Raw genomic sequence first — 15,570 nt, forward strand, 5'->3', positions numbered from 1 at the left:
ACTTTCCCCTTAATCTTCCCAGCTCGATCTTTCAACTTTAGGCATTCAGTCTTCTAATGTACATCTTCTTTGCAAAAAGCACATTGATTCCAACTAACACTTCTATGCCCACGTCTCGGCTTTGACTTTGAGTGATTGAATTGACGGCGGTTTGGACTACGGCCTCTCACTGTCAATGCATCTCCTGATGCCTTCTCGAAGGGTTCACTATCACTCTTCCTCAACTCATAATTCACCAATGCTGAGGTCACCTCCTTGTAGCTGACAGTGGTTCTATCATTGATCATAGTAAGGACAAAAGTACTATAATCATCCTCTGACAATGAACACAATAACATCATTGCCTTGTCTTCATCCTCTACCATGATATCCACGTTGGCCATATCCGATAGAAATTTTGTGAAGTTATTAACATGCTCTCTAATGAAAACTCCCCTCTTCATCTTGAATTGGTAAAACCTCTTTTTCAAGTGAAGTCAATTCTTAATGTTCATCGTCAAATGCTTATCATTGAGTGTTTTCCACAACCGTTTCGCTGACGTCTCGTTCATCACATCATAGATCAAATCCGGCGTCAAGCATGAACTAATAATACCACATGCTCTGCTGTTATCCTTCTTCCAAACCTTCTCCTCCATATCAGCGGGTTTTTCTTGTAATTCAAGAGTCTCCTCCAAATTCTAAGCATCCAAAGCATCCATCACCTGAAACCTCCACAAACCGAAGTTTATCTTGCCATCAAACTTTTGAACATCAATTTATGTTATTGATGCTCAAACCATGTACCGTCTTCGAAAGAGACGACCCCGATGTACTTGTTTCACCCATGTTGATAACCTGATCTCTTCAAACGAGAATCCTGCAGAGAATGCTCAAAATGAGCCCCAAGCCAAACCCGAAGTTTTGATACTACTTGTGCGTAGTGGAATCTGACAAAGAACACAACCAAACCAAGATAGGATCACAACCAATAGGTAAACAAGAACCAAACTATGCAAGACATAAATTTTACGTGGTTCGGCAAATTGCCTACGTCCACAGGGCAAGGAGAGGATGATTTTTCACTATTAGAGAGAGAGAGAGAGGGAGTAAAAATAGAGATTACAAAATCACTCAAAACTCACAAATTAATCTCTCAAACAAAACTCTCAAATCTCTCACCAAATCTCCCAAATACACAGCTCAAAAGCCTCTTTAATTTGCCTTAAAGAAACCCTAAAAAACATGTTCCTATTTATATCAAATACAAAACCCAAACAGATCAGGAAACCAAGCTCAGGCCCATACCCGAGTCGTGGTCGACCACACTTGACACCGCGATCGACCAGACAGAACGATAGAAACTCAAAAGTCGATTACAGGGTCCGCGGTCAACCTCACTTGACGCCGCGGTCGAGCGGCTAGAAATCTAAAAATGCACCCTGTAGTGTTCACGTTTCAAGTCGACCGCACATATTGCCACGGTCGACCGGACAACACCCTAGTGTCTCCTGCTTTGTTTTTTCCTAAACTTTTTCGCCGTTTTCACTGTTTCTACAGTGACATGAATACATTACACACAGGTCTCTTCAAATGAGGATAAATGAGTAGTATGTGAAGTACACAGTCGTCTACATTCTTGATTATTCAGATTAATTTGAGGCTTGCGTCCAAGAATAATTAAAAGCAATATTTGATGATTGTTTATTTGTTGGTGGTCAAAATGTTTTTTCTATTTATCCTTTTTAGAAGGTTAAGGTGAAGAAATGGAAAAGAAGGAAGCTTTTGACGTTGAAGTCAATAAATCATTCAAGCAATTAATGGATTATCTAATTTAGTTGACATATTTATTTGTTATCAAAATTTTACATATCTTATAGTTTAGATGGTATAATATACATTAAAAAATTACAGTACATACATATAAAGGTGTGAATTTGCACGTAATTTAATTAAAATAAAATAATTAATGCGTAATAATAGAAAGGCACCCTGTATTATAGTTGATATAGAGATAGTCCATTGCACTTCTATTCTTACGGATAAACGCCCTTACTATTTGTCAAATGTGGGTAGAGCTTGATTGAAACTTTTTACTATAGTTAATTACTCTCAAGAGTTATATTTGATAAATGATTAATTAATTCCCATCAATTAATAATAATTTGAGTCAGAGAAAATAGAAATATAGCGTAACGTATATATCAGTGCCCCTCTTGAAATTTACTTTCTTTGGTTGTTGAAATATCCATCGTGCTGTAAATATGGATGATACATATTGTCTGTCGACCGTTTATAAAGTATATATCATATTTATTTTTTAGACAAAAGAATTTCATCTTGTTTTTGTATAGCAGAAAACTGTTATTATTTTGAGATAAGAATTTAGGTTATAAACTATGGTTTTCCCTTGTTCCTAAAAGAACATACTACCTAAATAAGCAATCAAATTTTGCTGAGTAAAGTATAAAAATCAAAATTTGTTGATCGAACCTCCAATTTGATGAAATAAATACCTCGAGATTTAAAGGTGAGCATGGAGTCGTTCTAGATTAAAAACCAAGAGAAAGATAAATCCCCACAAAGATTCTCAAATTGATCTTCTTAACTGCAAATCCAAGCAAGTGAGTCAAGAATAAACCTCTCTACATAAAACCTACTGAGATTTTAATTGTACAGATCATTCCTGAGATTTTATTTCGTCCTGATTGATTGATGCTTGAGCCTTCACCGAACACGGGTCGTTTAAAAATTTTAATTTAAAAATCATAAGATGCTCCCAATCTCTCATCAAACCACCAACCAAAAACAAAAGATCTAGCCAATAAGCATAAACAAAAATCATTAATGACAGCCAAAATACAAAGCCTCCTCAAGATCTTCTCATCTCATTGCAATCCCATCGTGATCATGGAGGCGATGACGTCCGTTTGCGGCGATCGATGGTGTGATTTGGGTCGCGAGGCCTATCTTTTGCTCGTCTGCGGTCGGCATCATGAGGACTGTCGACGGCCCGACGAAAGTTCGCGAGTCACCGTCGGCGGAGGGGAGGGGGTAGCAACAAGAGGGACACATTGGAGATTGATATTTGCTTCTGATGGTTCTGGAGAATATATATATATATATATATATTATATATTATATATATATTATATATATATTAAATTAATATATATATATAATATATATATATATTTATTATATTATATATATATTATATATTATATATATTATATATATAATATATATATATATATATATATATTATATATATATATTAGGGGGGGATAATTTGGGGAGGATTGGGGGCGTATTAATTTATATGTAGAGAGAGAGCTGAGGGAAGCTTGGATGAGGAGCCTGCTAACGATGCCAGAGGGAGGAGAAGGTGGATTGTCTGAGTTGAGGTGGGAGAATGAGAAAATAAGAGGGGAGAGGAAGCGTCTGTGTTTGTGAAGGAGAGCGATATGACAACAGTGATTTGAATTTCAATTTTTTAGCAGAGATTGGAAATTCAAAATATGTTTCTTAATTCTTATTTCTGAGGGAAATATGTTAGTGAAAGTAAGCGGGCCCCACAATCAATTACTGTAGGATGAGTAGTGATTCTTGGATCCTCTCTTTTGTATAGAGGAATAGATTACCCTGAAACCTTGATTTTTTGAAGTCTCCCCTCAACCTCTCCTTTTCCCACTCCCCCTCTCCTCCTCTCTCGCCTCATCTCCTCCCTCTTCACCTTCACCTCATACTCCCTCTTCCTCCTCCATCATAATTTCCCCTCATTCCCTCCTCCACCTCAGAGATTCCCTCCTCCACCTCAGAGATGGAGTGAATGAGGTAGTTGAAGAGGGGAGTGGAGGAGAGGAGGGTGAGTGATAGGGGCAAAGGAGAGGGAGTAGAAGAGGGAGAGGAAGAGGGGAGAGGGAGAGAGATTGAGCAGAGAGATTATGTGTCTTTTGAAAAAAATCAAGACTTAGTGCGACTTTGTGAATATCGAAGATTTGAGGTGTGTAAATGCAAAAAATCTTAATTTGATTCTTAAATCTCATCACCGGCGATTGAATAGGCCTTATTCGCTAAGGGGCTGTTTGGTTCGCTATTATAAGGGGTGGAAAACTTAGAAAACCCCTCCACGTCAGATTTTTAGCCCTGCACGTCAGCTTTTTTGTTTCTGTCCATTTCTTTGTGCCGCTTTGGTTCGCTCGAATGGAAGAGGGAAAACTCTGCTGAAATCACCACCAACTAAGACTTTTTTCCCTCTCCGATTTCCTTCCCCAACCAAGTGAAATTGATAAAAACTTTGCCACGTCAGATTTTTTTCCTTCTCTGCTTTGTTTACAAAAGTTTTCCTTTTTTTTTTCTATGCGAACCAAACACAAGAAAAATAAATACATTGGTTTCCCACCATTTTTATGTACTAACCAAAGCAAAACAATCTATTTCTTGTAAAAGTTTGGAAAACTCAAAACTTGTGTTTCTTTACATGGAATTGCATTTCTCTATATCAAGGAAACGAACCAAACAACCCCTAAATGGAGTCAATTGAATACGCCTTGTACGCTAAACGGAGCCGCTTTTTATATCTGGTAATTTATCTTGAAATTACATGCGTACAGAGGGAACAATGTATAACCAGATGGTTATGCCTTGTTATCAAGGGAAAAGGATAACCGTATGGGTACAGAGAGAGGTGACACGAAAAGTTTACGCCATTAACAATAGACAGATTATCTTGAAATTACATGTCCTATCACGAAATAACCATAACTAGATGGGTACAAAGGGAACAATGTACATCAAACCAGAAGCATAAAACTAGAGATGCACTTGCAACACCGGATGTTGTTTGCTAAACCTTTTCCATCTATTCTAAGTAGATACAACACCAAACCAAATACAAAAAATTAATACATCAACCACACGCTGAAGAGAGCAAGCTATCTTTTGTATAGACTCCATGTACATTTGAACCTCTTAACTTTGCCTATACACTAAACATCACCAGCCGCAGTGTTGAAAGTTGGATACATGTTAATTAGAAGATGAGACACAAGCTTAAACAGACAATATTTAGTTCATCACACACAATCGTTGCCCTTAAGAATGTTGTACTTGCAAAGAGGGCAGGTAGCATTGATCCGCAACCATTTCACGATGCATGAAGAATGAAAATGATGGTTGCAGGGAAGTGAATGGAGTTCCACACCATTTTCGTACGGTGTGATGCAAATACAGCATTCCTGAAAATTAGTCATGATAAAAAATCAAAGTAGTTGTTCTGAAATAGCTTTCAACTTTAACTAGTGAGTTCAAAATATGTTAACTCTGAAAAACTGTGGTATTAATGCATCCAATAATGTTATGAATTGCCTATCATTATTCCGCAAGAACCCCCAGAGTACATACAACTTGAACAACTTTGCAATATATGGAATTTCAACATGCACAATTATCGAGGACGGAAAATGCTTAGAAACTTTTAACATGCTCTTTCACCTATTTATTACATAAATATTTCAAGGGGATAGTTATGATAACCTTGAAGCCTTGGAGGTTTCATAAGTTGCATCAGCTTAATGTGCATTGTGCAAAACCAATATGGTAGGCTTCCTACCCATAAATTTCTTGCTAACTTTTCATGGTATGACCCGCTCTTGTTCATCACCTTATTTTAGCTATTAATTTTAGACCGATAAATAAGGCTGAAGTTATGGTGACATATTGTTGTGAATGAAATATGATGGTGGGGATTTCTTTTTTTAGTAACAAAAGAAATTTAGGTAACTTTGCGACAACGTATATTTCTATTGTTCAGCAACACAATATATGCATATATCTGACCTAAGATGCAAAGTGTCTATTTGGTAACCTGCAATTGTAGTTGCAAATCCAACTATTACTTGCATGCAACTAAACTGTTCCAACTGTTATTACATGCAATTGCAGCTGCACAGTTTAGTTCAATTTTAAAATTTCGCAACTTGCAGTTGTAAATGAAGTTGTAGCTGTTTGATTCAAACTTCCTATAACTTTTAATAAATTAAAACAAATTACATGAAGTTCTTACAGAATACAAGGATAGTTGTAATTCCATTCCAGCAAAAAAAATCAAAGCAATTACAATAATTAACTACTAAATTAAATTAACTGTGTAATTATATCGATGAAGTTCATTTAATTATGTAATCATAATATCTAAAATGAATAAAGAAAAGATCAAGGAAATAAAATGTTAATTACAGGAAAATTTTCGTTACTTGAACTTCTTTTCTCTTGGTCTTTTCATATTTAAAAAAATAATTTTTTGGGATAATTTTGTAGTTTCGTAATTTTTTTGGTAAATTGTTCCATTATTTAAATATTTTTAGTTATTTTGTGATTTTTTGGAAAGGTTCATGATCTTTATACTAGCATATCCGCACATGCACAATGTACTTCCAAAAAAATAAAATAAATTACAAAAAGGAATTTGTATATGAGTACTTCTAGTCGGTTTCTATTATAAAAAATAAAAGGTTATATATTTTAAGGATTGATATTCAAAAAGGAATGAGACTCCATCAAAATTTTACAATAATATCATTTTTAATTTATTTTTATTATTATTACATTGCCTACTAATAAAGTCTATAAGGTTATGTTGTACGTGATTTAAAAGAGAAAAGGAAACAAAGAGAAAGAAACTCATAATGGACTAGCAATTTACTTCCATTCAGACTGAGCAGTGTTCTAAAACACAGGCTACCCGTCCGATTAATCGGCCGAGTACTCGTACTTGAGATCAAACTATGTTGGTATGCATTACCCGCTCGATTATGTGGTCAAACGCATAATCAGGCTGTTGACCGGTACATGCCCACATAGTTACATAATGTGGGCAGGTGATATACCCACCCAACAAGTATCTTTAATTAGAGAGCATTTGGATATGATGCTGTTTTTAGTTTTCCATGATGTTTTTGCCCATGTGTTTGAAAACCATGGTCTCTTTGTTAGGCTACAATATCAAGCACTAAAAACACAACACTTACTTCACAACACCAAAAACGTGTTTCAAGTTTGGTGTTTGTGTTTTGAGTTTAAAGGGTGTTAATCTAATGTCCAATATAGTGCATTAATAATATATTTAATATAATATATTCATTACATAATATAATATTAAATTACATTATGTAATATAGTTCATTATACTATTTAGTTTTCAAAGATATGAATACTATGTTTAATAGCATTAATTAATAATATTAAGAATTTTAACATGTTATGTAATAGTATTTAATAATAAAATAATAACTCCTCTGAAAAATAAAAAGATTAAATATAATTTATTTAGTAAATTCATAATATATTATATAATAAATAATAATATATTACATTTTAAAATAATAACAAAATAATTATATATTATAAGTAAATAGCTTATAACAAATATTAACATAATAATAATATCATAATATAATAACATTATACTATATTATAAAAATAAAATGTCATTACATTATTACTGAATGTAAATATATTAATAATAATAACATATTTATATAAAAATAAAGTAATATACTAATATTTGAAAATAATATATCATTAATATAATATAATATAATATATGTGGAAAAATGTATATGAACTGCAGCCCATTTTGCAAAATAGGTTGCCAAGCATACGCCCGTCCCCATATGCTAGTCACATCGATGTGGGGCTCACAAGACAGTGGGTCAGCTCAAAGTCAATTTTCCTTATGTATTACAAAAATGTACAATATATAACATTATGATCTATTAGTCATATAGAACGTTATAATATGTTAATTGGATATATAATATTATAATATATTAATTAAAATAGATCATATTATGATTAATATTTAATATATTAATAAAATGTTTAATACTAATGTTATAAAAGGTCAAACTATTGTTGATAAAAAACACTTACCATGGTGCTTTGAAAACACTTATGCAGAAAAACAACATGATGTTCTGAAAACACCACACAAATCACCATGTTATCCAAACATACCCTAAGTCGACCTAACATGTCTGTGATTTTAAAACTTGACCCGTTTCAATTTTAATATCCCCTTTGTTGTCCCGGTCCCAAACAAAACAACGGTTAAAAAAAACTCTAGACCCTTTCCCCCACCCACTCCTCTCACTCCTCCCTCCACCGCCTCTAACAGTCGATCGCTACCGGGAGTCGATGCCAATAGCATCTCTAATGCTTGCCGTTAAGAACTTTAATTTGACTAGCTTGGATTATTATTGTTAGTTTTTTGCTTGGTATGTTTTATATTTTTCATGAATTATTATATTTTATTATATGGGGTCTGTGCGCACACGTGTATTAAACTATTTCAAAAACGCATAATTTCACATAATTCAATTACTCGTTACCTGAGATCAGACCGTACACATAATGAAACCTTGTTTTAAAACCTTGCACCTGAGTTTGAGCACTTATTGTTGTTTCAATAAAATTTTGATTGGTAAAACATATATACAATAATAAAAATCTTCAGATATAGTATATTAATTGTCTATTTTATAATAACTAATCATATAAAAATTAAATATATCATTTAATAATCTTTATCAACTCTTATTATCAGTACACATTCTCACTAAAGCATTGAAATTTCTATTATACATATGCTAAAGTCAGAAAATAAACATTTGAATCTCTAACTTGAAAGAATTATTTACAATAGTATTTAAAGACAAAAATGTAAAAATTCTGGTAAGATTTTGGTTGAGCAATCATGTTAAACACATGAATAATGAGAAAGAGAAAGTGGCACTTATTGTTGTTTCAAAAAAATTTTGATTGGTAAAACATGTATACAATAAAAAAAATCTTCAGATGTAGTATATTAATTGTCTATTTTATAATAACTAACCATATAAAAATTAAATATATCATTTAATAATCTCTATCAACTCTAATTATCAGTAACATATTTTTGCGTAAAGCATTGAAAATTACTACTATACATGTGTTAAAGTCAGAGATAAACATTTGAATCACTAACTTAGTAACTTGGAAAAAAGTTATTTACAATAGTATTTAAAGATAAAAGATGTAAAATTTTTGGTAAGATCTTCGTTGAGCAATTATGTTAAACACATAAATAATGAGAAAGAGATAGTAGTAAAGATAGAGAGTGTGAGATAAGAGAAGTTGAGAGAAAGAGAGGTAAGAGGGGTGAAGTGTCAACTTTTAAGTTAAATTACTATTTTGCATTCAATAACTCTACGCGTCCTCCAATCATCCATTTTTGTTTTACCCTCACTATTGCAATTATATAGTAGTATAGATATTATTTACTTTTAAGACTTAAAAAAATAGATTATCTTGAAACATTTTAGAATGTCTTTAAGTTTTTTTCGGCTTTGCTAGAATTATGTTCGCAACTACTGAGTTTTTACTTGTTTTGGCTCCAAACTTGACGCAAGCTATAATTTGAGAGATATTTGCAACTATAGATGCAACTGTGACATTTAGTTGCAATGAAACAAACACTTGCAACCAGATAAAAATCACCTAATGCAACTACTCCGATTGTAGGTAGCAAACTACCCTAGTGTCAGATAGGTTAAGTAATGAGGACAAGAAATGGTAATTTTGATTAGTTGATATATTTTTGAATTTTAAATTTTGAAATTTAAAATTTGAATTTTAAATTTTAAATTTTGAATTTTAAAATTTGAATTTTAAAATTTAGTTTAATTTTAGTTAAGTGATTTGAGAGATTATTGTTTGTTTCTATTTTTATTGCACGTTGTGTGCACGTAGTTTTTTTTATAAATAAGGTTGTATGAGACTATTAAAAATCAATGAATTATTGAATGAAAAATTGCATTAGCTAAAAATCTGGTGTGAAGCCTTGGGTGTGAAACCAAGGCCTCGGGTGTGAAACCCTAGGTCGTTACATGTGTCCTCTTCCTCCAGTCGCCAAGCATTCCCTCGTCTTCCCCACGTCAACAATCAGTCAAATCCTCCTCTTCCCTGCAACCACCAGATCCACACTCAGCTCGCCCCTGATCTCCACCTCCGCACCACCAGCGCCATCATCTCCTCCCAAGCAGCCGCCCTACTCCCACTGTCACCGAGCCTCCTTTCGCAGCAACTGCCGCCTTCATGTACACAAACTGTTTGGCAAAATTCCCCACCACAGCAATACTACCACTGCCATTGCCGCTTACCACAAATCATCACATCGCTATCGTCCCATCGTCCTTACAGACGCTGTCACTCTAGTCGCTGCTCAGAATCACCGCCACCTTCGTCGTTCAGATTCGTCGCCACGTCGTTATCAGTTCAACATCGTCGCACTCGTCGTCGTCAGATCTCCGCCTCGTCGTCGTCGTTCAGTTCATCGTTATCGTCGCCCCACCTCCAGAGGTCTCTACGTCAAGTCTGTTCAGACCGACGAAGGTTTCGCTCTATTTATTTTTCTGTTTATCTCATCTGGTTAGTTAATTGCACGAGTATTTTGTTTCTAAACTATTATCATATATTCATTGCTTAGATTAGTTTTTGTGAGTTGAGTAACTGAACATGTGACTGTTGAAAAATTGATATTGATTGTGAAACTGATACAATGATAATGAATACTACGATTATATTGATCGAGATTGGAATTGTTCATGACTATTGAGGCAAATCTTATTTAAATCCATCTGTCACGTTAACTGTTTTAATTAATTTCCTACCGAAAATCATGAATTTTGGCGAAACGGTGCGTTGTTCGATTTAGATCGCTGATTCCGATGGACCCCCTCCCCCGTTTCGCATCATTTTTGGTATCAGAGCATGGTTCTAGGTTACAAAAACTTTATTTTATTTTTAGATTAGTTGGGTCATAAAAAAAATCAAAAAAATCACTCATCGCATTTAGTTGTTAAAAAAAAATCCAGTCATCTCCTTTAGTTGTTATGCACTCATTCATCTCATCTAGTTGTTAGTGCATGCTCACTCGCACAGGCCTACCCTATCGTTTCAGAGAGTCAAGTGAATCATCTAGTGAGTCCAGCATGTCAGGCAACACAGATCCCGAACTTCTTAAGAAATTCGCTGAAATAGCAGCACAAATTGACGAAAACAACGAAATATTGTGAGGCTCAAAGAAACGCGTGTTACAACTCCACCTCTGCACAGTCAAGGTCATGGGTATGTCGTTTATCAACCACCACCTCAACCTGTGCCTGATCCACCAAGCTTTGATGGTAGGCTCAACCCACAAACTTTCTTGGACTGACTAAAGGGCATAGATCGCTACTTCAATTGGTGCGCCCTGACGGAACCGCGAAAAGTCGAGTTCGCAGCTATGAAACTCACTGGATCCGCCTGCCAATATTGGTCCTACCTCGAAACGTTAAGACACATTAGAGGTGAATTACCAATTTTAACTTGGCGAGAAATGATCGATGAGCTTATAAAGAAATACCTCCCGCCATCGTTTTATCATAGATTTGTAGACAAGTGGCATTATCTTACTCAGGGAACCAAATCCGTAAAAGAGTACGTTGCTCAATTTGACGAATTATTTACTCGATGCAGCACCATAGAGCAAGAGGCACCGATGAAAATCTTGTCAAAGTTTAGAGCTGGATTGAGAAGTGACCTTCAAACCGAACTCTTTGCTAGAGTAAACACCCTTGAGAGAGCTTACGCCTTAGTTCAAGATTTAGATGAAACCAAATTTCATCAATCTCATAGAGCTCAGAATTTTCAAACTCATCCCTCTCAGTCTTCTCGTGTCAGTACATCTAGTCAGCCTCTGAGTCGATCTAACCCTAGTTCTTCCCAGTCTAGAGTTGATCCCAAGGACCAGAAGTCAGAGAGATCTCTCTCCAAACTTAGCCCAATAATGCAGTGTTACAATTGTCAAGGATATGGGCACGTTGCTTCCGTTTGTACAACTCCGTTCAGAGTTAGAATTAATAAGCCGCCTATAACGGAATCAAAATCTATTATTAAGGAAACCGTTAACCAGGCCGTAGATTTGACAGAATCTAACTCTGATAAGAAAATCCAGGATAGTATAATCAAAGAACCATGCACTTCCGTTCATTCCGAAACTACCCCTGTAATTGTGAAGTTAATTGAATTTTCATGCAATGACAACACTCCGACTATTCCTCAAACTACCCCTTTGATTACGGAGTTCACTGATGTTGTCCCTGAAGTTCCTGAAATTAAAACTCCAACTTCCGAATTCACTTCAGTGACTAAAAACGTTGTTGATATTCCCCACGAAGTCCTCTTGGACCAACATGACACCCAACACGTTCCTGATTCGGTTCCTAAAGTGAGTCACTCAGATATCTGTATGGAATTTAAATCCCAATTTGAGCATCGTGAGATAGCTACCATATTAGATGTCAAACCCTCATGCATTGTCCCGATAGTCACCCACACATACACTGATCCTTTTTGGGAATATATAGTGATTAGGGATATAAGTTTGAGCACGAGTGTTTCCATTCTCTCTCATGTTAAACACGCAAAAACACTCATCCGTCATGCATGCGTTTGCACGTTCCTCCTTATCACTGTAAAAATAGGAAATTTGTTATGCATATAAACGAAGGAACACCTAATTATTCCATTTGATAGAGGACGTCATGCATTTTAGACACTTTGTTGAGTTACATCTGTCATTGATCACATTGTTTGAGTTTGCATTTCATCATAACCATTTGAGTTGATTTACATTATTTTTTTATTTTGCATTGATCATATATTGGGGAATCAGTGATCTAATTTGAATAAATACATTGCTAACATATATTGGGGAATCAGTGATCTAATTTGAATAAATACATTGCTAACTGAAATGTATGATATTGAGTCAGGACCTAATTTAAAACTACTAATTTGAATAAATACATTGCTAACTGAAATGTATGATATTGAGTCAGGACCTAATTTAAAACTATTAACGCTGATATTTTAGATGGTTCGGACTTGTCCAATATAGTTTATTTATAGCTGTTTAAGATTTGACGATATTTATGAGCTTTTCCAACTCTTGAACTAATTAATGGCAATATTTATTGATTTGATCATAGTTCTATTTTTAATATTGAGTGATTAAACAGTTCACAATGTTATTGGTAGTCCACTGATATAAGCCTGATCCTAACCTATTATTTATGAGAGTTCTTTCACTTTACTCCACTTTTATATATTCATCCATACAGCAGTGAATTTTGATAATATTTTAAATGATGAATTTATAATGCAATCTAGCTAATGATTTAAGATGCAGAAAAATAACTGACAGCAGATTAAGATACAGACAGAATATATTAAAGATGACAAGTTTCTGCAGCTAACTCGACGGAGTCGAGTTTTCTACCATTCGAGGAGAATAATGAGTACAAGAAATGGTAATATTTGATTAGTTGATATATTTTTAAATTTTGAATTTTGAAATTTGAATTTTGAATTTTGAATTTTGAATTTTGAATTTTAGTTTAATTTTAGTTAAGTTATTTGAGGGATTATTGTTTGTTTCTATTTTTATTACACGTTGTATGCACGTAGTTATTTTTAGAAATAAGGTTGTATGAGACTATTAAAAATCAATGAATTATTGAATGAAAAATTGCATTAGCTAAAAATCTAAATAAGGTTGTATGAGACTATTAAAAATCAATGAATTATTGAATGAAAAATTGCATTAGCTAAAAATCTGGTGTGAAGCCTTGGGTGTGAAACCAAATCAATGAATTATTGAATGAAAAATTGCATTAGCTAAAAATCTGGTGTGAAGCCTTGGGTGTGAAACCTAGGCCTCGGGTGTGAAACCCTAGGTCGTTTCCTGTGTCCTCTTCCTCCAGTCACCAAGCATTCCCTCGTCTTCCCCACGTCAACAATCAGTCAAATCCTCCTCTTCCCTGCAACTACCAAATCCACACTCAGCTCACCCCTGATCTCCACCTCCGCACCACCAGCGCCATCATCTCCTCCCAAGCAGCCGCCCTATTCCCATCGTCACCGAACCTCCTTTCCTAGCAACTGCCGCCTTCATGTACACAATCTGTTAGGCAAAATTCCCCACCACAGCAATACTACCACTGCCACGACTGCTTACCACAAATCATCACATCGCTATCATCCCATCGTCCTTACAGACGCCGTCACTCAAGTCGCTGCTCAGAATCGCCGCCACCTTCGTCGTTCAGATTCGTCGCCGCGTCGTTATCAGTTCAACATCGTCGCACTCGTCGTCGTCAGATCTCCGCCTCGTCGTCGTCGTTCAGTTCATCGTTATCGTCGCCCCACCTCCAGAGGTCTCTACGTCGAGTCTGTTAAGACCGACGAAGGTTTCGCTCTATTTATTTTTCTGTTTATCTCATCTGGTTAGTTAATTGCACGAGTATTTTGTCTCTAAACTATTATCATATATTCACTACTTAGATTAGTTTTTGTGAGTTGAGTAACTGAACATGTGACTGTTGAAAAATTGATATTGATTGTGAAACTAGTACAATGATAATGAATACTGCGATTATATTGATCGAGATTGGAATTGTTCATGACTATTGAGGCAAATCGATTATATTGATCGAGATTGGAATTGTTCATGACTATTGAGGCAAATCTTGTTTAAATCCATCTGTCACGTTAACTGTTTTAATTAATTTCCTATGTTCATGACTATTGAGGCAAATCTTGTTTAAATCCATCTGTCACGTTAACTGTTTTAATTAATTTCCTATCGAAGATCATGAATTTTAGCGAAACGGTGCGTTGTTCGATTTAGATCGCTGATTCCGATGGACCCCCTCCCCCGTTTCGCATCATTAAGCCTTCTGCATGCTCATCACCAAAAACCAAATGTACATTAACGTAGAACAGACCGCACTGTATTTTTAGAAGCTAATGCCAATCTTATATAATCTTTACTTAAATCTTTTTGAGAAGACAATCTTTCACTATTTTACTATTGTTCAAAGTTTCCTTTATATATCCCCAAACCAACGCCAAAAACCAAACCATTAACAAATAATTAGGGAAAAACAATAAAAAATAGTATAGACCGACGTAATTTTACATCATAAAGTATTAGTAAATGATGGTGAATTAACGGAAGGTGGAATTATTTTCATTTATTATTTAAGAGGACAGAGGGTAAAGAAAAAGGTGCAATGTATGGTGAAACTATAGGAATAATAACATTAAATGCGAGGCTTTTTCCTTGGAAACCATGTTATACTCAGTGCCAATTTATGTAAACCACCTTATATTGTCAATTTATACCTAAACCACCTAAAAAGTTACTTTTTCTTTCAACCAACCACCTAAAAAGTTACTTCTTCTTTCAACCAACCACCTGATCCCACTTTGGTGCTCAAATTTTTATGAAATTCCAATAATACCCTCACTTAATCTCTAATGGAATGCTTGCGAAGCACCAACAAGAGAGGACACATGCTTTACACATGGGATAGAGGGTATTGTTAGGCTTGGTGGTTGACTGGAAGAAAAACAAAGTTTGTAGGTGGTTTAGGTATAAATTAGAAATATAATGTGGATTACATAAATTGACTTTAAATATAAGGTAGTTCCCCCTTTTTTTTG

General features: G+C 34.8%; 1 protein-coding gene across 1 annotated transcript in view; it reads right to left on the reverse strand.

Moving 5' to 3' along the window:
- The window catches only part of LOC109846228 (E3 ubiquitin protein ligase RIE1-like), a gene marked incomplete at its 5' end in the record, with an annotated part of 25,244 nt that continues 14,445 nt past the window's right edge, over positions 4,772-15,570 (reverse strand). The window contains one exon of the mRNA XM_020415452.1: positions 4,772-5,219. Within this exon, the coding sequence (XP_020271041.1) occupies positions 5,058-5,219 (162 nt within the window). The remainder of the gene's footprint in view (positions 5,220-15,570) is intronic.

This window comes from Asparagus officinalis, chromosome 6, assembly GCF_001876935.1.
Source record: "Asparagus officinalis chromosome 6, Aspof.V1, whole genome shotgun sequence".
Classification (NCBI taxonomy): Eukaryota; Viridiplantae; Streptophyta; class Magnoliopsida; order Asparagales; family Asparagaceae; genus Asparagus; species Asparagus officinalis.